At 35.9% G+C, this 27,662-nt stretch overlaps 1 protein-coding gene across 1 annotated transcript in view; it reads left to right on the top strand.

The window, feature by feature from the left end:
* Positions 1-27,662, top strand: part of LOC150101079 (P-selectin-like) — a 337,168-nt gene that overhangs the window by 267,117 nt on the left and 42,389 nt on the right. The window contains exons 16-17 of the mRNA XM_090401605.1: positions 3,917-4,093; positions 20,387-20,566. Of these exons, the coding sequence (XP_090257731.1) occupies positions 3,917-4,093; positions 20,387-20,566 (357 nt within the window). The remainder of the gene's footprint in view (positions 1-3,916; positions 4,094-20,386; positions 20,567-27,662) is intronic.

Here is a 27,662-nt window from a genome sequence, read left to right as displayed (position 1 = left end):
TTGATTACAAAAAGAAGGATGTTATTTGGTATGGTGATTCTATCATAAACATGCCATTGATGAGTAGGTTATAACGTCAAGCTTCCTTGGTGCAAACAAAGAACCCAAAAACAGAAAAGAAAAGTAGACAAGATAGTAATTGTAGTAGGCACTAATGACTTAACTAGCAATAAATTCAGTATGAGAAATGGCATGAAAGGGTTGTTGGAAGAGGCAAGAGTGAGAAAGTGAAAATAGAAGTATATTACTTTGATATGATAAAAATTAATTAAGAAGAAGGGCTATGATGGCAAATGATTCAATGTATAGGCTGTGTAGAAAGGAATGGGTGCAAGTTTATGAATGTGTGTGGTATGAGTTTGAGGGAAGATTGGATTTGTATAAGAGGGACGCTACACTTGAATGTGGTTGTCACCAGGAGTCTTAAAAAACATTAATTGATATAAGACCTAACCTAGATTGATATAAGAATTTGAGAGAATAATTCTGCTGAATTGCTACCTCTTCCCTATGAGGTAACTCGTGGATGAGAAGAAAGTACTAGAACTGATGTATCAGCATTGATGTTAAAAGAGTGTTCAGCTGAACTGGCTGTTCCCTTAACCAGGCTATATAATTTGAGTGTCAGAACAGGGAAGATTCTGCAGGAGTGGAAAGAATGTATGATAATCCCATTGCACAAGGGTGGTGCAAAGACCAATTTATCCAACTATTAACCAATCAGTATCTCAGTAGTGGTGGTGGTGAAGATTTTGTAAAAGTTGGTTAGGCTCGCATTCAGAAATGCATTGACAGAGAATCTCTACTTTGCAATGAACAGCGTGGGTTTACTAAGGGAAGGTCATGTGTTAGCAACTTACTCACATTCTATAATAATGTTATCACTGAATTTAACAAGGGAAATGAATACACCATGATAACTTGGATTTTGCTAAGGCTTTTGACAGAATGCAGCATGGAATACTGTTTTGCATAAATTGGAGAATATGGGAGTGGATTACAAACTATTGGCATGCATAAGAGGATAGCTGACTGGCAGATATCAAAAAGTGGTATATGGGAGGGGGGGGATGAATCTGCAAGATTCGAGGTAACCAGTGGTGTGCCTCAAGGATCACTCCTTGGTCCATTGTTATTCAATCTGATGACATTGGGAAGGATTTGACATGTGACATACAGCTATTTGATGATCATGCAAAGATAGGTAGGGTAATCAGGAGTGCTGCACTCCTTGGTCCATTGTTATTCATTCTGTATATTAATGACACTGGGAAGGATTTGACATGTGACATACAGCTGTTTGATGATCATGCAAAGATAGGTAGAGTATTCAGGAGTGCTGCTGATATGCAGTACATGCAGAATGATATGAATAGGCTGGAATAGTGTGCATGTGAAAAATGGCTGTCATTTTAATGTTAATAAATGTAAAGTCATGCACTTTGGTGTGATTAGATATCCAATGCCGTATTATATTGGTGGGATTATGCTTGAAGAAACTGATGACGCTAGAGATCTTGGAGATTTAGTAGACAGGAAGTTGAAGTTCAAGGGTCATATAGCAAAAATTGTAAATACAACTCAGAGAATAATGGCAATGCTGAAACAAACCTTGACATGTAAAGATAAGAAAGTGATTTTGCCTCTTTACAAAACCTTGATAAGATCTCACTTGGACTATTGTGCATAGGTCTGGTCTCCTGGTTTCCATAGTGATTCTGATATAATGGAGAGAGTGCAAAGGAGAGTGTCAAAAATGATATCAGGATTGTGGAATACAGATTAAAGACAGATTAAGAATTTGTAGGCTGTAGATACTAGCAAACAGGAGAAAGAGGGATGATATGATATAGACTTACAAACTTCTGAAAGGATTATACAGAATTTCAGCAGATGGAATTTTTCATTTTATGGAAGATGGAGAAAGGACATAAGTGCATCCATGGAAGTTGAGAATGAATGCCGTCAAGAGGGGGGGGGTCTAGATTTTTCTCTTATAGAGTAGTGCGTGATTGAAATGGAATGCCGTTGGATGTTGTGTGTGCAAGTAGCATGAATGAATTCAAGAACAGGTATGACAGCTAGTGCGAATTTTATGGCCTCTCTCTTGATGAGTTCCTGACTCCCTGGAGGTCTCTCTTAATAATAATAAATAGTAGGATTGTTTCAAGCATCACTGGAGTCAGAAAACTAATTGTAGGAAGCTAAACTCATTATAGACTACATTACTGATCATACTTTACCTTGCCTTGATTATTTAGTGTCCTCCCTACCCGCTCTGGCAGTGTCTTCTATTCATTTATCACTTTCCATGCAAAACATCTGCATTTTGCTTTTTTTCATTCATATGACATTTATATTGTTTCCAGGGATAACCTCCCATTCTCCTACCATCTGCATATTACACTGTGCATTATTTCTCATACACCTATCTTCCAATTCCTCTTACCCTCATCTACTTATTCTAAAGTATGATCAATTATATCGCCTCTTCTCCTCCTGAGTTACAAGAAGATTGAAAATACATGTCCTGATTAGGCAACCAGAATGTGTGTTAAGAGCTGAGATAAGAAGGCACCATAGTTGCCTTCTTATCTCAGCTTATCCAATGTTTTTCATTATTGCAGTAGCTCTCAGAGTAATTTTCACAATTTTTTCATTATAACCCCTATACTTCAATTTTGGAACAAAATTTCACCAATACGGTGCAGATCACTCCATCTTCTCTGGCTGGAGTTTTCTGAACATGCTAATATGCCACACCATTGAATGACTACTGTTTCACATGTCAGTAGCAATGGCACAGATTTCTCCAAACCTTTCACGAATGATGCAGTCCATAGTGGTAGGCCTGCATGTGGTGAGAAGTTGACTATTAATGATCTTTTCCATTACTTTAACAGAGGACTGAGATGAGGACAGTAGACCTCTCCTCGGCCCTCTCTTGAGAATTTGATGGCAGAATTTTATCATTGTTTCTTGAAATAGGCTGAATTGTAGGCTTGCTTTTATGTGGTTGGGGAGATGCCATAAACTTAATTAATTAGTTTAAGATCACAGAAATAACTTTTAAAGTAAAATTGGGAGAAGACAATATCTTCTCCCAATTTTACTGATGATTTAAGATTCTTCTGATGAATTTCCATCAAAAGACCACAGAAAGGCATGTAGTATATAGTTAATTTGTATACAAAAAAAGTAATTTGCCTTGGTCATCTTTGAACGATTTATTAATTCCAGGAAGTCAGATTTGTCTCTGTGTGTTGTTAAAGATGCCTTCTGAATGAGCAAGAATTGGTAGCACAGATGAGCAGAAGTTGTATCAAACAGCCTCTGCAAGGAATCAAGAGGCAAAAATTATAAAATTCTCTCTTGTGCAAGAGAGAATCTGTATTTTGACTTTGTAAAGTCAGATTTTTTGATGATTGTTGTGCATTTCTTATCTGCTTCATGATACCAGGCTAAGAATGAAATGGGATTTGTCTAGCCACTTATAACATCTTACTTTTTTTTTTTAAACTGCCTTGGCACACTTGTTAGAAAACAAAGACTATTACAAATGAAGTATTATATTAAAAATATTATAAATGAAGCTACTACAGTGATGCTTTCTGATATTTTTGGTACCCATGGTACTTTTTTGATACCAAAAGGCATGAGATTGCAAGTAGCTGAAGGAAGATTGTGCTGTTGGGTAGAAAACTTGCACAAAATTATGAATTCTTCTTAGAAATGTTGCTAATATGTTGGATGACAACCAGGCATTTATCATTTACTTCATTTCTACACATGAATGCTTTTTAAAATGAATTCATAAAGGATGGTAATGTTTATTATTAAAAATTGAAATGTTCAAACTGTAAACACATATCATCAAAAATTATTTTATTCTTCCCTCCTCTCTCTCTGTTTTCAGTGGTTTCCTGTGGCCAGCCAAAAAGACGTGATAATCAGACAGCAATAGATGGAAGCATATTCACAGTTGAAGGAAAAATTTACTATAAATGCATTGAAGGATATGAAATAGTAGGAAATGGTACCCGGATTTGTCAAGGAGATGGTCAGTGGAGTGGTGATGCCCCTTACTGCACATGTAAGTATAATTTAAAACAAAAAAACTTATATTTTTGGCTTCAGAGTTTACAACTTCAATCCAACTATATCTAACTATTGGTAAAGTTAAATTGTATTATAGAAAATAGGATGATAATGAAGATCAAATTACCATACTTTTGCTGTATTTGTTTTGCCTCTTTCTGATATGGATTTTGCTATTTAGTCAGAAGACAATTTAAACAAAATGCACCCAAATTCAAACAAATCAGTTATTGGTTGAAGTCAGTCAGCAATCATTTGGATTCTCTCACAAAGAGAAATCAAATCTATCTTTAAATAAAAATTTATTCTTAAAGTTCATAAAGCATGCAAACATTATGTTTAAAAACAAATTGTGTGCAAATGCATTTGAAATTGGGAACAATCAAATAATGCTCAACGTAGTTCCTTAGGTCATTAATCTGAATGAAATGGTCATTATGCTGGCCTGGTTAGTCGAGTGGTTAAGGTATCCTTTATGTCCATGGCAGGATGCCATGGACATAAAGGATACCTTAACCACTCGGATCCAAATTCGAATCCACTCGGATCTAAATTCGAATCCTGCCATGGACATGGATGTTTGTGATTGTCTGTGAAAATATTAGTGGTGGTGCTCACCGGTAGATGGCATTGGTGTAAATGATGAAAGTAATTGCAGTTGGTGGAGACAGAGTTGTAGAGTAGGTGTCCTCCCTCGATGAGTCTTTGGACTCCCTGGAGGTACAAATTAAAGACACCAAGAAATTATATACTTGGTTTAATCCTTTATCCAAGTGTAAGCAAACAAAGTTTGTGCCTGAAATATAATCAGGACAGGGCAACTCATATATAGAAGCTAATGACTTCACATCCCTTGCCTTAGTATCCCATAATGCAAAGCACATATCCTTACAGGTATGTATAATGCTATGCATTAAGTGAAGGGGACTACCCAGACTGGTTTTGACCTTTGTATAGGTGAAGCAGGTTCTAAAAATAAGACGATCCCGAAAGATTGCCCAACTCAGCGTTGTTCCACTCAGTGACAGGTTCACCCCATCACCGAGAAGAACTTCTCAGCATTGGCTCTACCCAATGGCAGGCTCACTCCCACCACCAAGCAGAGCCATGTCGGGATCTTAATCTTTGGGGTACTGTGATCTGGCTGAATAGTGGGTGGCATTCATCATTCATTTGTCTGCTTCTTTCGTCAGCTAAGAATGCAGATCTTCGAATTGAAGGTGGCACAATACCAGCCAAAGTATATAGGTCTTTTAGTGGTGTTGGTTTCAGGCATCCTGTAATTAAGCAGCAGCTTTCATTCAATGCTGGATCAAGTTTTTCAGCATGGCACGTATCTGGACCACACTGGGCAAGCATATTTAACAGAAGAATAGCAAAGAGCCAAGGCAGAAGATCTCGGTGTGCTAGGGTCTGCACTCCACTTGGAGGAAGTAAGCTTTCTTAGTATGTTGTTTCTTGCATTCACTTTTGCCTTTGTTTTTTTATGTATCTTTTATATGAAAGGGTGCGATCGAGAGTCACACCGAGGTAGATTGGGTTCCAGGAATGTTCTAAATTAGAGCCTTCCCAATAAATCTGTAGCTTCCTTATTGTTAAGGTGGAAAAAGCCAGTCTGGGTTTTCAAGGAGTTTGGTTTTAATTGATTGCTGCTATAATATGTGGTTAGACTATTTAAGGGAAGCAATAGAGTAGTTTCAATGGACTTGAAATTTTTTTGATTGAGTAGCTATGGCAAGGTCATCAGCATAGATAAAATTTCTAGTTCCTGGAAAGATGGAGAGATCATTGACATAAATGTCGAAAAGTAATGGTGATAACACACTTCCCTGAGGGATGCCATTTTAGGGGGGATACCAGCGGTCCATCCTACCCCCAGGTCCACAAAGAAGCATCTGTTTTCCAAGAGTGATTGGATCAGGAGAACAAGGCGATAATCTCTAGTTATTCTGTATATTTTATTTCTGAGTGTGAGATGGTTTATGGTATCATATGCTGCAGTTAGGTCTACAATGACTGCTTCTTGTGGCTAGTTTTTGTTCATAACCATTTTCTATATATTGAGTGATATGATAAAATACTCAGAAACACTGAATTGCACCTATACACACTGACATACTAGAGCTACAGCTCAACAGACTGAAATCAAGAAAGCTTCCCCCTCTCTGTGAAACTAAACACCTGAGAACGACCGACTACAACACCAAAGAACAATGGAAGCGAACGTGGAGCATAAATACTAATGCTCAACTCCAAACTTGGTTTGATAGGCATTGTCTCAACATCCCAGGTATGGAACTGAGCCGAAAGACTTGGACAACGCTGAACAAGATTCGCACCAAACATGGAAGATGTGCAAGCTCTCTCTACAAGTGGGGAAAAATTCCCTCACCGGAATGCGACTGCAGGCACCCGAATCAATCAATCCACCACATCTCTACTGAGTGCAGTCTTCATGCATACACAGGCCAAAGAAATGACTTCCTGGAGGCGACACTGTTTGTTATAGACTGGATCAGACAACTTGATATTAACCTATAAGTGTTTTGTTTGTTGAAAATATAAATGTCTTTGTTTTATTCTAATTGTTTGTCACTTACTTTCTATATATTTATTTTGACTTATATACCTTTATAACTGCATGTAGATTGCCATACGCTAAATAAATAAATATATATTGAGTGAGGTTGAGAATTTGTGATGTACAGGATTTGCCTGGTCTAAAACCAGCCTGCTCAGCAATAAGGTTCAATTAGGGATTGTAGCCTATTCAAAATTAATCATTCATAGAGTTTGAAGAGGTTTCTGAGAATTGATATAGGTCTGTAATTTTTTGCTTCGGTTGGAGTTTTCCCTGGTTTCAGAAAGGCTACCTCTTTGCATGCCTCGAGATAGTTGGTATCCTTTTGTTGTTGATGATTATTATTATTCAGGACCTCCACAAAGTCACAAAACTCATCATAGGAAGATTTTCCTAGACAGCACAAAGTGTTATTATACCAATTGTTAAACTCGTTCGTCATTCATGCTATCGCCACCCTTTGCATTCACACAGTCTAACCACCCTCCATGCAAAAAAAAAAAAAAACCTTTCACCCTGTTGCTCACCTCCATTATCAGTTTCCAGGGATGATCACTTGTTCTTCCATATGAAAGATCTCCCCCCCCCAGTGTCAATCCTATAACTGCTTCTGAACCACTTTCATGCTTAATCACCTTGTCTGCCATTCATCAAATTCTGCTGACCATATGCTCTCAGTCTCTCCTCATAACTAATATTGTACAGTCCTGATATCATTTTTGTTATCTGCCTCTGCACACTCTCCAAGGTTAACTGATTTCCCTTCAAATTCCAGCAACCAGGTCTGAGCACAACAATCCAAATGTGGTTTGATCAGAACTGTATACAATGAAATCATCACCCTTCTATTTCTTCTATCTCAACTTTCTTCTCAGTACATCAGCACTCCTTTGAGTTACCTTCACTACCTCGTGACATGTCCCTTAAACTTTAAATTGCTATCAATCATCGCCTCAAGATCCCTTGCCTCTTCCATTTCTTCTAATGTACTTACACTAATAAAATATGCAGCTTCCCATTGGTGGTTCCCTAATTGCAAGACCTTACATTTAGTTATATTATGCTGACATTCCAATTCATTTACCTATTTGTTCCAGCTTGTGAAGATCTTTCTGAAGGACCAAGACATTGATAATATTACTAATAACCCTTTCTAGCATCACATTATCCAAATAACTGAAATCCACTGACATGACTTAAAGGTTTAACAATAGAGGTCTCAGCACAGTCTTGTGGAATCCCACGTTTGACCTTCTGCTTCCTTAACACTGTCCTCTTATACACAACTACCTGATATCTAACAGACAGCCAATCTCCAATCCATTTCACTAATCTGATATCTAAATCCATGTGCTGTAACTTAAATAACTTATCACTCAACACTTTATCAACCACTCACCTTGCTAAGGCAATCAGATTACTGATTGCCTTAGCAAGGACAAAGAGCGAGAGAGAGAGAACAGAATGGGGTAGAGCTATTGCTAAAGATTGCAAAAGAATTGCAGTCAATGAGAATAGCAGTTCAGCAGTAATGGGGTTGTAAGAGGCAATACGTTTGAAACTGTGGTGTGAGAAAGAGACCAACTGGACAAAATATATAACCAGTTGCCATTCTAGGTGAGAGGACACAAAAGGAAGCTACTGATGGAATGCACTGGCAAGTTAGCCCATTTGTGGGGATATAGATTAGGAGGAGAAAAGAGCATGTAGTGGTGTTGGAAGGGGGAGGATATCTGGAATTTGTTGCAATACATTCTTAAAACAGCCCATGAGAGGAGATTAAAAGTTTGAGTCTTGTGAGAACATCAAATGATTTGTTCATAACCAATGTTGCTATTAGGATAATGAGCTGAAATTCAGAAATCATATTGAAATAAATTGACAAACAGCACAAATGTCATGTGGATGTTGAAAAACTCACTGACAAGAAAGCCTTTGATATGACTACATCTGGACTACCATGCTCAGATTAATCTGGAGTTTTGTCGGCATGAGAAAGTAGTGGAGAAAATTCAAAGGCAGATCAGTGACAGGTCTGTGGATTGTGTTCTGTGAAGACAGATTGAAATTTTGTGAACTGCAAAATATGATTACTAATCAGAAAACCCAAGATATTACAATAGTTACTAAGAGGATTTTATAGGGCAATTGCAGAAAGAAACAGTAGTTACAGGTAGACTTCTGTAACTGTTACATTTGACAATATTTTGAGTTCTCTGACTATCAACCATTCTGCAGTTCACAAAAAATGATAAACAAATGCCTCAGAAATATTGTCCCTTGTACAGAGCATCCAAATGAGATTTGGCTATCTTGAAGTGACATCAGTCACCTATGTAGCAGTTAAGCGTTTTGTGTATTTATTTTGTTTTATTTTTATTTACTTCTCCTTGTAGGAATTATAGTGATTGATAGCTACTATAAGCACTACAAGGCCAATAATAGTACTATTTTTCAAATTATTATAAAATAAAGATGATAGTATAAAATGATACGCAAAGCTTTTATGAATATGGTGCTCCCTACAGTGATGAACTGGATTTGGCTCCAATTACTTTAATTATAAATACAAGAAGGGAAAAAAAATATTAATGAGAACAATGGTGTATAATGATATCATCAGCCTGCCTTTGTGGTGTTCTCTTCTAAAACAACAAATTTTTGGAATTTAATTGTTTCCTCGGATGAGATATGTTTGAAGGTTTGTTAAAATATGAAGTTGAAATAAAAATAAACATCAAAGTTGAAAATATACAAAGACCATGTAATAATGGAAATAATGAACATATGATGATAAATAAATATAGTTAAGATTACAAGATGGGAATTAAAATAGCTAAAAATATAAAACAGCCCTAAAAGCAAAATTAGAATATGAAAATGAAGTCTTTTAAAAATGATACATTTTAAAAGACTTAAGAAATTTAAAAACATAGCAATATATATATATATATGTATATTTAAAATGCTGTTAAAATGGCACAAATAAAAAGAGGAGAACATGTTTTGATGTGATAAAGAAAGAGCAAAGGAAACACGTTATTGCCCTATGGAACTAAGAGGCAAGAGTGCCCTGAGAGAAAAAGGATGAAGGGAGATAAAAGAACTAGAGGAATGGATGGGTAGGAAAGGAATAAATGAAGGGAAAAGGTGGGAATAAGCAACGGAAGGGAAAAGAAGAGGGTGGGATATGGCAAGGGATCTTTAGTAGGTTTCTATAACATTTCCTCTTTTCTGCCTCTCCATCCAGTTTTCACCTATGAATTCTGTTCACCACTTTCATTCACAACAACAAACCCACTAATTCTGTGTGCAGTGCAGCATACCAAAATCATCAAAAAGAGATATTTTTGCTTGTCAGAGTGTTCTTCGAAAATTATATAATCCTATTTTATTTTGGTCACTTTTACACTACATTCTTTGAAAACTTTCTGTTGACCCTCAACCCAAAATACCTAGATTCGGTTTCACACAGTCCAGTCCCATGTGTGGTTGTTCCACTTGTAATCTTTCATTTAAAATTGCATAACTTACCCTTTGCAACATTAATCTGGAAATAATTATTTTTGCACATTCTATCTAAATCATCCTGCAAAATCTCCAAAAAATATGTGAATGTTCAGCAGCTTGAAGGGGTGATCTGTAGACTCAAATATTATTCAAGAAAAATGAAAAAGTTTGAAAACAAGAACCAAATCTTGAAGACTCATTAGCAGCCCTGGAAAAAATCATAACTCCATAATGCACTCAAGCTTCCCAGACCACCAAGAGGCAGTCATGTGAAGCATATTGAAAGTCAGCATATGTTCTGAAAGAATAAGGGAAAAAATGTAAGAAAGCAAAGTAGTACATAAAAGTAACTAACCTTCATGAGAAGACCGAACTCTGGTAGTACCTATCTGTAAAAAAGGGAAATAAAACAATCACAGAGAAATTTCCCTACTTAATGTTCCAGGTATGCCTTATGCAAGCATGCTTAATTATTATTATTATTATTTGACACTTCCAGGGAGTCCAAAGACTCATCGAGGGAGGGCACCTGCTCTATAACTGCCTCCACCAACTCCACTCCACTCAATCAATTCAGCAGCTGACCGCAACTACACTAACTGCATCTACCACGGACCACCACGACTAGTATTTCCACATACAATCACAAACATCCATGCCCATGGCGGGATTCAAACCCGCAGCCTTTTGGCTGGAAAGCGGATACGCTAACCACTCAGCTAACCAGGCCGGCAGAAAAGACTAATTAAAATTGTGTAAGGTAAACTTACACGTTCATCCCAAATAGAGGTTCTCAGGATCACATTTTCACTTTAAGACAAATAGTTGAGAAATCATGGGATTATAACAGGGATCTGTATTTAAACTTTGTAGACATGAAAAGGCATATGACAAGGAAAGACTGTTCAAAATATTACAATTAAATCGTGTAAATGAGGCATTAATTAGAGCAATATATAGCCTATATTAGCAGAAAGATATTTTAACAGGTGGGAGATAAGAGTGCATTATCTCTACTCTTATTCTTTATCTATATGGATCACTTTAATCTTTGATATCAAAATTCGAGAACATTAACTCATCTGTTTAATTTATGCATATGATGTTATGCTCTTACATAAATCCAGTGCAAATTTGCAGGATTCCTTAACTAAATTGAATAATTGCTTTAACAAATTTGGCATGAAAATCAGTAATAAAAAGACAAAGATCATGAAAATAGGCTAGAGGATTGAAAACATCAGCTGCATCCTGGATGGGGAATCTATAAAACTAGTAAAACATCTCCTCTATATAGGCACAGGTTTTAGTGAAAATGACAAATTAAATATTTTAATAGACAAATAGAATGAGCATAGTTGGTATGATAGAAAGTAAAAAGTCAAATGAATAAGAAAATCAAATGAATATTGAATAAAAATGAAAGTAGTCAAAACACTAAACTAACTACATATAAGGCAGTGTTCAAACCAGTTTTTACTTATGATTCTAAGAATTGGGTTAGAAATAAAGCAGTTGATCAAAGACTGGAGACCACAAATATGAGAGTGCTGAGAAAAATTAGGAGAAATGGCATCAATTGCAGACTCATATTAAAAATGAAATATTAGTAAGAAACTGATATAGTTAATATTCACAAATGTGTGAGTAGAGCTAATTCCAGGTGGTATGGTAAACAGAATGGGAAAGGTTTAGCAAGACAAGTGTTTGATTCCACAATGATGAGAAAAAGACCCAGAGGAAGACCAAGTTCTAGGTGGATTGATGTAGTAAGATGTATGTATCTTAGAAATCTAAGATCTTGATAATATTGGAGTATTGACAGATAACAGCTTAATTTTGGAGGAAAATTGTTGGTAGCCAATTAGTAATCATGTAAATAATTAGAAGTGCACAGGATGCTATGATAATACTACATAAACAATCATAATATCCTGTACACTTCTTGAGGATATATACCAGGAATTTGATTATAATGATGATGTATCATTATATGATATATATAATGATGATAAATCACCACATTGCTTTAACTATCGCTGTATACTCAGTTTTGCATCTTCTTTCTCCTATTTACTAGTGTCTACAGTTCACATTTCAATCTGTCATAATTTATTCCATCCAGATATCATCTTTGTTACTCTTCTTTGCACCCTTTTCACAGCTTCTTTATCTCCCCCCGAACCCAGGAGACTAAATCTCTACAGAGTAGTCCAAGTGTGGTTGTATCAATGCCTTCTATAGAGGCAAAATAACTTCCTTATCCTTACATGTCAATGATCCTTTCAGTGTCACAATTATCCTCCAAGTATTATTTGCAATTTTTGCACTGTAACCTTTGAACTTCTGCTTCCTGTCCACTATAATTTCAAGATCCCTAGCTCCATCAGCATCTTGTTACATAATTGCCAATATAATATACTGTTGGAAATCTCATCATGCCAAAGTGCATAACTTTACACTAATCAACATTGAATAAGCAGACATTATCATTTGCCCACTGTTCCAGGTTATTCAAACCATTCTGTAAATGCTATCAGTAGCATCCCTGCCTAATTCCCCTTAAATTACTTTCTCCTTAAGACCATCAAATAAACATTTTATGATTATTCTCACCATCTGGGAAAAGGATGATATCTCAAGGTACAGTCCAGTTCTCTGATGCTATGACCGAATCAGAAACTCTTGATTCTCATGTTCCCTTCCACCACAGGCTCCCTAAAATAATTGTCCCTCATGATTCCTAGAAATTGAATTCTCTTATTATGATACATTGTTTCATCTATCTAGTTGTATTACAATTGCTAAAATCATCCACTTCCCATTTGTTATCTTACCTAAATATTTCCTGCTCATCATCCTTCAATTATGTTGTTTCCCAGGCTATAACAACACTCCACTAATATGCCATTCTGTACCATATGTATCTAATTCTGTATCTAATGTATCATACCAAGTGTGGTACAAGGTAGACATGCAAAATGCTGTTTTAGGAAACGTTTCATTCAGAAGGTTGGAGAGCTGATGGACAAGGGTTTCTAGGTGTGCAGTATGTTTCACAGCAGCAGCCTGTGATTCCTAACCATCACAAAAATCAAAAAAGTGTGGTTTTTACTTTGATGATGTGGCTGTTTTCATTGATGACAGTGATCTTTCTGAAAATGAACAGGATGCCTGGCATCTTGTAGAAACCCAAATGAGAATTGTATCATTTGATAGTATTTGAAGACTTGCACCATCATCATTGATAATTATCTCTTAAGCTTGATTTTATCATGCTTAAGAGATGATTAAATAGGTTAGCATGATAACCTGAATTAGGAGATCCATAAAGGCAGCAATTGAAAGTACCAGAATAGCAAGGAATTTAAGTGAAATTAATTCAGGAAATTGTAAGATATTTTAAGGGGCTGAACCAAAAAGTTTATGAAGTTCTCAACAAACTTCATGATGTGTTGAGAACATCAAATTTTTGGACAGAAAAAATTAAATGAGCTTGTTAGAGATTTGAGTTTATATAAACAATTTTAACTGCTTAGCCTTACCTACCATGCTGGTCACCTCTTTTTTGTCTGTGCGATCTACTGTTCATGTGCTTGCAGATCAGCTTTCTTGTTATATTTCCTCCACAATATTTTCAATGCTTGCAGCCCCTGTTAATAATGTCGCTCATCCATTTAATTCCCACCTGATTCATTCTCTTGACCATAAGTATGTATTTTCCAGTACTATTCCCCTGAAACACCCCTTGACTATTTCTTTTACACTAAGAACCTTGCCTTCTTTTTTTTTATGCTAATAAAAAAGAACATAAAATACAAATCCCTTGTTGACACCATGAAAAGATTTCTGCCACCATTATATTATTATTATTATTATTAAGAGAGACCTCCAGGTAGTCAGGGATTCATCAAGGGAGGCCACATACTACACACACCAGCTATCATACTTATTCTTGAATCCATTCACACTGCTTGCACTCGCAACCTCCAACTCAGTCCATTTTTGAAATTATGGATTCTACAACCGTGTTAAAATAATTGTTTTTATTATCCCGACTTTTCGATCTTCATATCAAGATCATCATCTGGAGTATATACAAATGCACGAGCTGAGTTACATTACATATAATGAGCTTTCTCATTATATGTAAAGAAACAATGAATTTGATCACAGGTTATTCTACTGGCATGACCTTTAGTGAAAAAAAAAAATTAATTATTTAGAAACTACATCAAAGCTAAATTCTATTTGAGATAACATGAGAAAATATTCTTTCTTATAGATAGCCTTCTTTCAGTAACAATAATATCCTATATTTAGCATTACAATTGTTATTTTTGATTTAGGATTCTGGATTATCTACAGTCCTGTTTATAGCTAACTCTTAGAGAGAGAGAGAGAGAGGTTCCGTGGGTCGAATGTGTACCTTCCATATGCTTGGGATTTTTTGATCATCATTATTGTTCAGATTGAGGTGATTGATAAGAATCTCACAGGCTTCCTTAAATTTGTGTTCATACCATGTTTTGGTATGATGTAAACAACTGGTGCTTTTTCAGTCTATTCTATGTAAAGTGTTCAAGGCATCGTCAGAAATGCCAGCTTCACTATAGTTGTTATATTTGATGTGTCGTGTATGTTCTTTTTGTCTGATTGGAATTGTGCGTCCTGTTTCTCCTATGTATGGTATGTTGCAGGTGTAGTAAATACGGTATACTCCAGGGTGGGCCAGCAGAGGGAGTGGGTCTTTGGATGAGTTGAGTAAGCTTTTTAATTTTTACCAGGAGATTTAAAGGTGGCTTTGAAGTTGTATTTTTGTAGTACTCTGTGTATTTTGTCTGATGTCCCTTTAATGTAGGGAATGGTTATAGTTTTACTGTAGTCTGGTTTGTCTTTGTTTTTTATTGAGGTCTTGTAGAGAATTTTGTTAATAGTGTTTTGGTTGTATCCGTTTTTTTTTTTTGAAAAGTATTGCTGATCACTTAACTTCGTTTTTCAGTGCCTGTTCACTGGAGCAGATCTTCAGAGCCCTGTTGTTTAGGGTATTGATGACACCTAGTTTTTGTGTTGGTGGTGGTAGGAGTTTATGTGTATATATTGGCCAATGTGTGTCGGTTTCCGGTAAACTGTGAAGGAAAGATTGCCCGAGGGAAGACGTGTGACAAGTGTATCTAGAAATGGCAGTGTGTTATGTTTTTCAATCTCAGTTGTGAGCTGTATATGTTTGTGTTGCTTGTTTAGGTGGCTATGGAATGTGTCTAGTGAGACCAGATCATGAAAACATCGTCAACATATCTAAGCCAGAGTTTGGGTTTTAAAGGGGAGGAACCAAAAGCAAGTTGTTCAAAATGTTCCATATAAAAGTTAGTAATCGGGGGGGGGGGAGAGATAATGGCAAGATCTTCTCCAGTGAACAGGCACTGAAAAATGAAGTTAAAGTGATCAGCAATACTTTTCAAAAAAAAAAATGGATACAGCCAAAACACTATTAACAAAATTCTCTACCAGACCTCAATAAAAAACAAAGACAGACCCGACTACAGTAAAACTATAACCATTCCCTACATTAAAGGGACAGAGTACTACAAAAATACAACCTCAAAGCCACCTTTAAATCTCCTGCAAAATTAAAAAGCTTACTCAACTCATCCAAAGACCCACTCCCTCCGCTGGTCCATCCTGGAGTATACTGTATTTACTGCACCTGCAACATACCATACATAGGAGAAACAGGACGCACAATTCCAATCAGATAAAAAGTATATAAATGACACATCAAATATAATAATTATGGTGAAGCTGGCCTTTCTGATCATGCCCTTGAACACCTTACATAGAATTGACTGGAAAAGCACTAGTTGTCTACATCACACCAAAACATGGTATGAACGTAAATTTAAGGAAGCTTGTGAGATCATTATCAACCACCCCAATCTAAACAATAATGTTGGTCTAAAAATGCCATACATATGGAAGGCATATATTCATCCCACGAACCCATCCTCTCTAAGAACAACTATAAACAGGACTGTAGAAAATCCAGGATCCTAAATCTAAAATAACTTTAATGCTAAAAAATAGGACATCACTGTGAAAAAAAAAAATTCTATAAGAAAGAATGTTTATTCATGTTGTAATTTATAATTTTTATTTTTTTTTTTAAATCAAAAATAACAAATGTAATAATAGAAATAGGATATCACTGTTACTGGAAGGAAACCATCTGTAAGCAAGAATATTTATTCATGTAATCATAAATTAAATCTAGCTTGATGTAATTTTTTTTTTTTTTCACTAGAGGTCATGCCAGTGAGTAGCATGTGATCAAATCATTGTTTCTCTAGCTTATTGTTTGAAATGTAGCGCAGCTTGTCTTGTATATTTATGTAAGCTCCAGATGATGATCTTGATGTGAAGATCGAAATGTCGGGATAATAAAAACGGTTATTTTAACATGGTTGTAGAATCCATAATTTCAAAAATGAATGCTGATCACTGTGTAACACTAAAAGAAAGGACTATTCCACAATCCTGATATAATTTTTAACACTCTCCTTTGCACTTTCTCCAGTATCAGAATCACAACGGAAACCAGGAGACCAGACCTGCGCGCGATAATCCGTGATAGGTCTTATCAAAGCCTTGTAAAGAGGCAAAATAACATTCTTATCTTTACATGTGAATGTTTGTTTCAGCATTGCAATTATCTTTTGAGTTGTATTTGCAATCTTTGCTACATGGCCCCTGAACTTGAACTTCCTATCTACTAACACTCCAAGATCCCTAGCCTCATCAGTTTCTTCTAGCATAGTTCCACCAATATAATACGACATTGGATATCTAATCATGCCGAAGTGAATGACTTTACATTTACTGACATCCATTTTCCCATGCCCATAGTTCCAGCCTATTCAAATCATTCTGCAAGTACTGCATATTCAGCAGCATTCCTGATTACCCTCCCTCTCTTTGCATCATCAGCAAATAGCTGTATGTCGCTTGTCAAATCATTCCCAATATATTAATGCTCAGATTGAATAACGGCGGACCAAGCACCGATCCTTGTAGTACACCACTTGTCACCTTAAACCTTGCAGACTCACGTCCCCCATATACCACTTTTTGATATCTGTGAATCAGCCGTTGGAACCTGTTTTCCAACTGTTTGGAAAACAGGTTCTCGAACTGTTTTCTGAACAGTTGGAGAACCCTGTTCTCCAATTTATGCAACAGTCTAACATACTGTATTCTGTCAAAAGCCTTAGCAAAATCCAATTCTACTGTTCAGATTAATAAAAGTATCATGGTGCGTCCATACCCCTTGTCTACTTCAATGGTAACATTGTTATAGAATGTGAGCAAGTTGCTAAAACATAACCTTCCCTTAGTAAACCCATGTTGCTCATTACAAAGTAGCGATTCACTGTCAACCCATTTCTGAATGCCAGCCCTAACCAATTTTTCCAACAACTTCACCACCACACCTGAGATACTAATTGGTTGATAGTTGGATACATCAGTCTTTGCACCACCCTTATGCAATGGAATTACCATACATTCTTTCCATTCCTGCAGAATCTTCCCTGTTCCGAAACTCATATTAAACAGCCTGGTCAAAGGAATAGCCAGTTCAGCTGAACACTCTTTTAGCACACGTTCTGATCCCATCAGTCCCTGTTGCTGAATTTTTATTCAGTTTGTGCAACAGCTCTAATAACTCGTTCTCATAGACATGAATTTCTTAATCCAGTGAATAGGTGGGAGTGAGCTCAGTGTCGCATACACCATTTTAATAGCTTTTAACAAAATGGGCACTCATTAGTTGAACAATCTCTTCTGCATCTGTTACCCTCATGCCATCTGTCTTTAGAAGAGTTATTCTTTCGTATTCATTCTTTCTTTCTTTTACTTGCAGCATATCGATAGAATACTTGTGGGTTGTCTTTAGCACACAGAGCCAGTTTCTTTTCATACTCAGACTTCACTTTCCATACAACAGTTGCTGCTTATAACTTTCATAATGGGCATCATCCTTATGCACATAGTATTCCACATCATCCTTTTCTTACGAATCTCTTGCTTAATACGATTACACATCCATTTGACTCCTACCCTATTTATTGTTCGAACTCTCAGGATACATTCTGATATCGCATCATTTAAGTATTGTTTAAATGCTTTCTATGCATTGTCGATATTTTTTCCATCCAGCAACCAATCCCATTCCACTGAACTCAGTATACTCCTTAGTTGGTCATAATTTCCTGCTCTGTAGTTCAGCATGTAGCGTTTTCTGAATAGAACATTCATAAACTTAATCCCTTCCCAAGTGATTACTGCATGAATCCCTTCCCAACTATTCTGCCTCTTGTCACCAACAAGAGGCAGAATAGTTATGTCTTTAACTGAAACACCCTCTGATGCCATAATCAAATCTAATACTCTTTGACCTAGAGTTCCTTCTAAAGTTCCTTGTAAATAATTAAACTTGCTGGATCTCATGACAAACTTTGTTGAAATGCGGGAGAAATAATAAAAATAAATAAATACGACATGCATTCCAGTGCTAAGTGCAAGATTTCAAAAAATTTCAGAAACCAAAATTAAGAATAGTCTATTTGTTTGGTTTTGAATTAGGAAATTTGTAAATTATAGCATATTCAAAAGGAATCTCTCTCTCTCAAGAGATTTCTTTCAAAATCTTCCGGAGATGATTTGTTGAATAGTTTTCAGCAACCATAAAGCTGAAAACCGTAAAGAACTAGTTGATCAACATATAATATAATAGGTTGAGGACTGGGATGTCACATAAGATTCACTCCATTCATTCTTTCCAGAACATCTATCCTTTAACCACCTTACTGGCTATTATGGATCAAATATGCATCCTCGTATGTTTCGTATCAATCATATATTTCAATGTAATATCAATGGTATTAAAATTTGAATATGCACTTCGCATCCATAATAATCTTGACGTCTATAGATGCCTTGGCCAGTAGCATGGTTAAGACCTTAATGCAATAAGTGATAAATAGGGTGACGTTCCATAAGGACATCATGGTGATAGAACAATATTAACAAGGGACAGGAATGTTAGCATATTAGGAGATTTCTTCAGCGTGAGAGAATTGCAGAGTTACTTACAGAAATAAAGTAATTATAGGCACTTTTGAGGGGGTTTTTTTTTGTCAAAAAAAAAACACTTTTTTATTGTCTTACTGATTGCAAATATAGTAAAATATGCAAGCACTTGAATTTTCCATATTTGTGTACAGTTTTTTTTTTTTGTTTTAAATAATTGCCAATTTTTTTTTAATCATGAACAATTCTTAGCTCATCTTATGTTTTTGTATGCTTATAAGAAAGAACCCTAAAATCTACTAGAATAAAAATAGAACAAGCTCCATTTTTAAGTTCTATTGCCTAGAATACAGTCCACCTGTTTTGTTCTAGCTACAAAATTCACGTTGCCCATTGACAGAAATGCAAAGCTAAGAGTACTTGAATGGTATCATAACCCTCAGACATATCTGGAGAGCACCAAATAAAAAGAAAGAGAAAATTATCCATAACACATAATTGCACCTTGATTTCTGTTTCAGTGTAAAAATTATCTCTGCAGTATTGGATTGTTGCATGTCCTAAAGGAACTTTAAGGGGATAAATTAACTGTGGAAAGGGTACAGAGGCAGATAGCAAAGATGGTTTCGTGGCTGTACAATGTTAGTTATGACGATTGGCTGAGGGAATGTGGACTACAGATTTTGGTAGATAGAAGGAGAGGAGATATGATTGAGACTTTTAAACTGCTGAGAGGTAGTTGTAGGGGGAGTTCTTTCGCTTTGTGGAACAGTGGGAAGGAGCAATAACAAGGGGCCATCCCTGGAAGTTGCAAGAGGGAGAGGAGTGGTTTCTTTGCATGGAGAGTGGTTGAACCGTGGAATGCATTGACTCTGTGTCTCCTAGGGAGGACCTCCCATGATGAGTCTTTTGACTCCATGGAGGCCTGAATAATAATAACTTCATAATTTATGTAACTCTTGCTTATATTTAATGCTTATTACCTAAACAGAAGATTTCATCTTGTAGTAGCTATGTCTTTTCTTCCATAACCATTGTAGTTATCTTCTTACTCAACTTGTCTATAGTTATGCTATCTGCTTTTATTTTTTGCAATACTTTCTCTTCTAGTGGTTGATTGTGGCACACCTGGTGCTATTGCAAATGGACAAGGGTTTCTAGCAAATGGCACTACAACATATGAAAGCGTAGTACAGTATCGATGTCTCCCAGACTTTCAGATGATTGGAGAGCCAGTGAGAATTTGTTTGTCTGCAGGAGAATGGAGCAATCAAGAACCCAGGTGCACAGGTAAATAAGACTTTTTAATCATCATTTGAAATTACTCGATTTCTGATAGCATGCATCTGATTAACAGGTGATTAAAAAATTTGAATAGTTGAAGAATATTTTTAGCTTAGCAAAATAGTTTTGATATATGTAAATTTTATAGATAAGGGAAACCTGATAATTTTTTGAATTCTTTTTTATTATTTATTTATTTATTATAATAATTATTATTTTACACAAAGGAAACTTTTCTCTGGAGACCAAATGAAACTGTTTCAAGCCACTTCAGCTACTAAGGATACTTACAAACATCCATTCCCATAGTGGTTTGCAAACCTGCAGCCTGCTGGTTGGAAAGCAAGTACATTAACCACTCTACCAACCAGGCTCTTGGGAATCCCATACTAATTGTTATTCACACAAAACCTATCATACCTCTCTTAGAATTCAGTCACTGGCAAAGCACTCACAACACTCCTCTGGCAGCCAATTCACCACCCTCCAAGCAAACTATCTCATCCTTATATCCTTGCTAGCCACACCTTACTCACTTTCCAGGGACATCCACTTGTTTTCCTTCACTTCCTATCATGTATTGAAAAAAAAAAGTCTTCTGTTTCAATCCTATAAAATCCCTTGACTTAGGATTGAAACAGAAGACTTTTTTTTTTTTTTCAGTACATGATAGGAAGTGAAGGAAAACAAGTGGATGTCCCTGGAAAGTGAGTAAGGTGTGGCTAGCAAGGATATCAGGATGAGATTTTGCTTGGAGGATGGAATACTTGGGCTTCTTTCATATCTCTCTTCTTTTCTGCCTCTTAACTAGCCTTTGTTACCCAGAGACGTTCAATCTATCCCCATAGGAAGTATTCCATAAATCTGTCACAATCTTCATCACCTATTTCTGGATCCTCTCCACTACCACCTCATCCCCAAGGAAGCTGGGCAACCAAATCTGCTTATAGTAATCCAGATGTGGTCTTATTAAAGCCTTATAAAAAAGGAATAATAACCTTCCTATCCCTGATTGTTTGTGTTCAATATCCAAGTAATCAGATGAGATATTTTGTCTACCTTTGCAACTTGACCACTAAACTGCCTGTTTGCAATCGAACAGACAGATAGTTTAGTGGTCATCAATTTTCTGTGGTTCATTTACACTTTTCCATGTAAGCTGGCAGCTGTTTTCCTTTGCCTATATTGCCAATCTATATATGCCATCCAGAAGAATCTCTATATCATCTTCGTTGACTATTGCCCTTTTTTATTTTGCATCGTCAACAAACTGGATATTTCTCCTTAAATTATTTCCTATATTATTGATGTAGAAATTAAATAGCAGCAGCCCAAGTATAGATCCATGCAGTACACCAATAGTCAACTACACTCTTCTGGATTCTATCCTCCATATACTCCTCTTGGATCTCTATCCATAAGCCACTCTCTTATCTATATTACCAGTGTTGGATCGTACATCCTGGCTTTGAATCCGCCATTTTGTTGGAACGTTATTCTTATTTAAATTATCCGGGTTTTTTTTCTTATTTAATTGTTGGTTGATTACTAGTCCAAATATAGAGAAATTTTATTATACTGCGCCACCCTATATTCAGATTAGTCTAAGTGAAATAGAGGAATCACCCTTCAACTACATTTATATAATCTTCTTTTACAGGCTGAGGTTACTAATATCATATAAGGCTTCCGCAAGGTTCGAATAAATTTTATGAGTGGTGCAATGAAGAAAAATCAGGCAAACAACAAATTGAATTCAGTAAAATAAACATTTAATACAGGGTTATAAAACATGTACATTTAAGCATAATTTTCTAAGCAAGATAATCTAATTGAACAATATTCAAAATATCTCTGAGACACTAGTAGCCACTCGGTTTGGTTTAAAGATTAAAGTTAAAATTTACAGATCTTATTCTTCAATGCTTAAATACTATTATCACATCTTGTCTCTATTCAATGAGATAATTCAATTCTTTTATACATCAACTTAGTTCAAATACTCATAACAAACAATACATTAGGCATCAAACATTCAGCTGTCAATTCTATATTCTTCCGAATAATTGAAAATGGTTCACACAGTTCAATGTTCCAGAATTTTACAGTAATTGTTCTTAAAGTATAATTCTCTAATTCACTCTTAGTCAACAAACACTTAATTTAATTATGATTCAGTTATCATTTCAAGGGGGAAACACTTTAAAGCTCCATACTTTGGCTATTTTTAGTAGAACGCCACAATTAATGTTAAGATATATCAGGCGGAGCTAACTTTTATTTCTTCACGCTGAAATATAAAAAGGACTGCTCTTACCGGGTTACACCTTTTACACATTGGATTCACTATAGGCACACTTAAAACTGTTTACTATTACTTTGAAGTAACACTATTCAAAAGAAATCTTCACTATAATAACTGAATTTATAGACACAGAGTTATACAAGTCTTGACGCACTCGTTTTTAGTAATCTACTAATTCCTTATTTTCTTCTATGCATTAACTTCGGTTCTGCACTATTCTTCCACAAACCACTTGGAATTTGTTGTAATATTAGAATTCTGTAGAAATATTCCGAATTGCCTATTAATTCCCGGCCCTTTCTTAATCGATTTACAGCATTTCCCAATCCCCTTACTGCTACCAGTTACTTTACTCCTTGCTGTCCTGAATGCTTCTCCCCTTTACTTTCATTTTCCAATCAAATATGCTTATTCTTTCCTGCCCAAAATCCAGTTCTAACCAGTTCAGCTTACATCCTACTGGGCCTCTCTCCATATACATAGCCATTCACGTTCTAAGCACGCACTAACTAAAAACTACTCAGTTCTCTGACTCACATCAGCAGAATTCCACACATTTACATTCTCTTTCAGAAATAACAAATTAAAAAAATAATCCATAGTTCACATAAAATACATTTATATATGATAAATACAAATTCTTATAATATATATGCACAGCTTCTTATAATATTAACACAGGAATAAATAAAATAAATTGAATGACATTTTAACACAGAGTCCTTTCATTACTAATACATATCCCAAAATTATATAAATAAACAATAATAAACAAACTCAAAGTAATTATATGAATAATAATTTATAAGCAAGAGACTAATAACAAATGATATTTACAAGTCTGCTTAAGTTATTGCAGATTATGTTAAATGTGAATGAAGTATTATAATTCCCAAATATCTTCATCCATAATTTAACACCAGCTTCATATCCAACCCCATTTGCTCTAGTTTATGTAACAGAGTTCCATGTGCTATCCTGTGAAATTACTGCAAAATCCAGCAATATCACTTGTCACTTCATTATTAAAAAAAAAAAAAAGTGAGCAAATTGTTAAGGCAAGACCCACCTTTCACAAAACCATGATGTTTCTCTCCATAGTTTTCATATTCCTGTCCACCTATACTGATTGGTCTGTAATTTGCTACCTATGTCTTGAAACTACCTTTGTTTTGTACTCTTTCTTCCCTTGACACTTTTGCAGAGCTTAGACTTAAATCAAGAAGATTAGCTGCTTCTCTGACCAACTTTCTTGCACATTTTCATAATACATGGGCTGATATCCCATTTAATATCTTGGCTATATTTACATTGAGGTTTTTCAATATCCTAAGCACCTCCAATTTATCTGCCTCTATTCTCACATCAGTCACATCTTGCATTGCAATATTCCTACCTGTATGATACACTTCCTTGCAAAGTAATCAATCAGTAACTCAACTATTATCTGTTTCCATTACTCTCTGATATCATCATTCCTTAATGTTATGCTTCAATAGTCATTCTTTGTTTTATTTGTCATATGGTGAAAAACTTTTGGATTTTCTTTTGCTGCTCAGCTAGCTTGCTCTCATGTGATCACCCCTCTTACCTGTACTTTGTCTACTCATGTGCTTGCTGATCACCTTTCTCTTTACATATAATCTCTGCAATGTTTTTAGCAATTTGCACTAATCAAGCTGCTCATCAATCTCAGTCCTACTTGATTTATTCTCCTAACTCTGAGTACACAGTCTGATACTGCTTTAAATTAAAGATGCCAAGAAATTATATTTTTGTTTAATCCTTTATCCAAGTGTAAACAAACCAAGTCTGAGCATGAGGTTAGGGCAGAGAGGGAAAAATGAGAGAGATACTGGCACAAGAAATAAGATTGAGAGGGTAAAGATTATGAGTATGCACTGTAGTATGATAAAAGTGGGCCATGATTGAAAATGAGTTAGTGCAGGAGGAATGGTGGGGATGTGTAGAATGTTTTTTGCAGATGTTTTGTTCAGTAAGAGTTTGGAAGTGCAGTCAGGAAACTAGAATTTTTCAAGGGGGGGGGGTGCAGAGGGCAATGCATTTGAGGTTACCTGGTTTGAGACAGAGGTAAATATGGTGAAATATATACAGTATTCCCTCAATTATTCAACTATAGCAGGAGAGCAATTTGCTGGTCAGATAACCAAAGGGATGGATGAAGGCACAATTACATGATGCTGTAGTTGACATACTAGCATATTCAAGGGCTGGTTAATTGAAGGTTCATTCATTCGAAGGTCAGATATTTGGGATATCACTGCAGTTAGTTGATGCTATAGGCCAAGGATGCAAAGGAGAATGTGGTTGCCATGAACTGACAAATTGGCACAATGAGTGCAGGCCAAATTATTATTGGGGGACTTGAACCATGGGGATATGGATTGGGAAGAGAAATGGTCATAGGAAGGGAAGAAAATAGAATTTATACAACTGCTAAGAGATAATCGATAATTACCTGAAACAGTATGTGATGGGGAGCGGAACTTGGGGTTTAAAAATGCTGGATCTGATGATAGCATCAGAGACTTTGGCAGTAACCAAAATAGCACCATCTCCAACTGGGGAAAGTGGTCATGTGGTCTTGACTTAGGGAATTTTCGGTTAAGAAAGGGTCAATATTCCCTCTGAGCTGTGCTCATGTGAAGCCGCACAGTAACGTATCTGAAATGTTCCTATGCACATTGAATTGCCACTGCACAGCTGCCAGCAGACTTAAACAGCATCATTAATATCCTTAATGTTTGCCCCAGGGAACTGCAAATTCATAACTCTCTCCTCAAGCGCTCCTATAATCATGTAATTTCCATTCAAAAACTCATTACTCTCTCTCTCTTTTCCCTGACACCTCTATTCTTTTGTTTTGCTTCTCCATCACCCACGTGAATTTTGCCAGTTATTCTATCTCACATTTTTTCCTGTAAAGGACTACATATAAGCATGCCATCTCTTTCATTATCATCTCATTATTCTCTTCACCTACCACTGTTTCTTTCATTCTGTCATTGATACGATGCTTACTCTCACTTGCTTCATCACTTCATTTTCCACAACACTCTTGCCAATATTCCCACCTTTTCATTTCTCCACTGTCAAATTTCTGACACTTGCTTTCAAAACACCTCTTACACATGTCTCACTACCCTAAATTTCTCCAACAATGTAAAATATTTATGTGCTCTAGGATCTTTCATTGACTAGCTAGCTAATGCAGGAGACTTCATCAATGGAAGAAATGGGGGAGGGCGATTCTCTTAACAATTTTCAGATATGCCATCCATAAAATACTGAAATATGTGACAGTAGAACCTTGGGTAGAAGAAAAACTTGACACTTAGGAAAAATTGCTTCTCTGCTGAATGCATTATGCTTATAATGTGGAATATTAAGTTAAGTGGAATATAATTTAACTATTAGTTAAGTGGAATCTAAAGCAGATCAAATATGTTATTCCTAACATAATCTAATGTTGGAATTTTGGTGAGTGTCCTGGTTGTAAATTGAATTATGAAAATAAAGTTCTTTTAGGTCACAATTCCCATTGCTAGCATTTGATCTTCTGTTTATATCAGTTTAATCACAAGCACTTGTGTATACATTTGTCACTTATCATCACAAGTGTATTCTTGAAAAGTGTTACTAAATAAAGTCACTTTAAGGGAATTAATTTATAACTGGAGTGATGTCCTACAGTTTTCATGCTGCTGTGATGAATTAGGGAACAAATTTCATTATACATTGTCATTTTGTGAATTTTTTATGTGTGTAGTGTACCTGTGAAATAGTGGGATTGATTCTATTATTATTATTACTACTTTCACATGGATTCAGTGGACTATCCAGGAAGGAACCACACAATATCTGTGTATCTTATAGTATCTTGTACTCATTCATACTTTCTACTCATCAACCACTTGCATGTAGAAAATCTACTCCTCACTCCCTTACTTACCACCTTCTTGAACAATCTCTCTCCACTTCCTTCCCCCACTTGATGTATAATCCATTATTATCTTGTTGCTTCATTAGACTCTCCAGTTTTCTTATTTCAACATAAACTAGGTAACCAGACACTTTAGTCCAAGTATGCTCTCAAGACCTTATACAACACAATTTCCCCAGCATTCTTCTTATCACAGTAGCAATATGCTGAGTGATCATTAATGGCTCCTTCAGTGTGTCTCATGTACTTCACATCTGTGTTGGCTCACACTCCAGATCTTAAATATCATCGATCTCTCAGAGCAAGTTCCACTAATACAGTGCCAACATTACAATTTTGCACTTCAGAATGGATGAAAGGACTTATATGTAACTGACAGATTGCACTTAAATGGAATTAAGTATATGAAGAAAAGTATGTCCCTAAAATAGTCAATACTTTCTTTCACTTCCATAGTCTCACTCACTTCTATTCTGTGATTAATATAATCATTTTCTCCCACAATTATACTCTTGCATTTACCAATAACTTATAGTCCAACAGAATATCACACTTTTGACATATTTATAGCCTCTCATCTCCTGTTCAGTCTCCTCCTGTTTCACAAATACACTCTCCACATGCTGCCACATGTACATGTTGCACTCACAACAACGGACCATTCTCGAAAAGTCCTGTTAATTACATTTGATTTTGGCACTGTGTGATGTGAAAATTTCGTGTGTACCACCATTTTGCCATCATTCATCACAAGCTTCAAAAAACAGTAAACGAAACATCTGTTTCAAACACACAAAAACTCCATAATCACTCATTTATGCTAAGCTGTGAAA

The sequence above is a fragment of the Typopeltis vanoorti genome, chromosome 12 (genome assembly GCF_054136105.1).
Source record: "Typopeltis vanoorti isolate ZY-2024b chromosome 12, IOZ_Tvanoo_1.0, whole genome shotgun sequence".
NCBI classification, from domain to species: Eukaryota; Metazoa; Arthropoda; class Arachnida; order Uropygi; family Thelyphonidae; genus Typopeltis; species Typopeltis vanoorti.
Note: the sequence above shows the minus strand (reverse complement) of the source record. Positions and strands in the feature narration are given on the sequence as shown.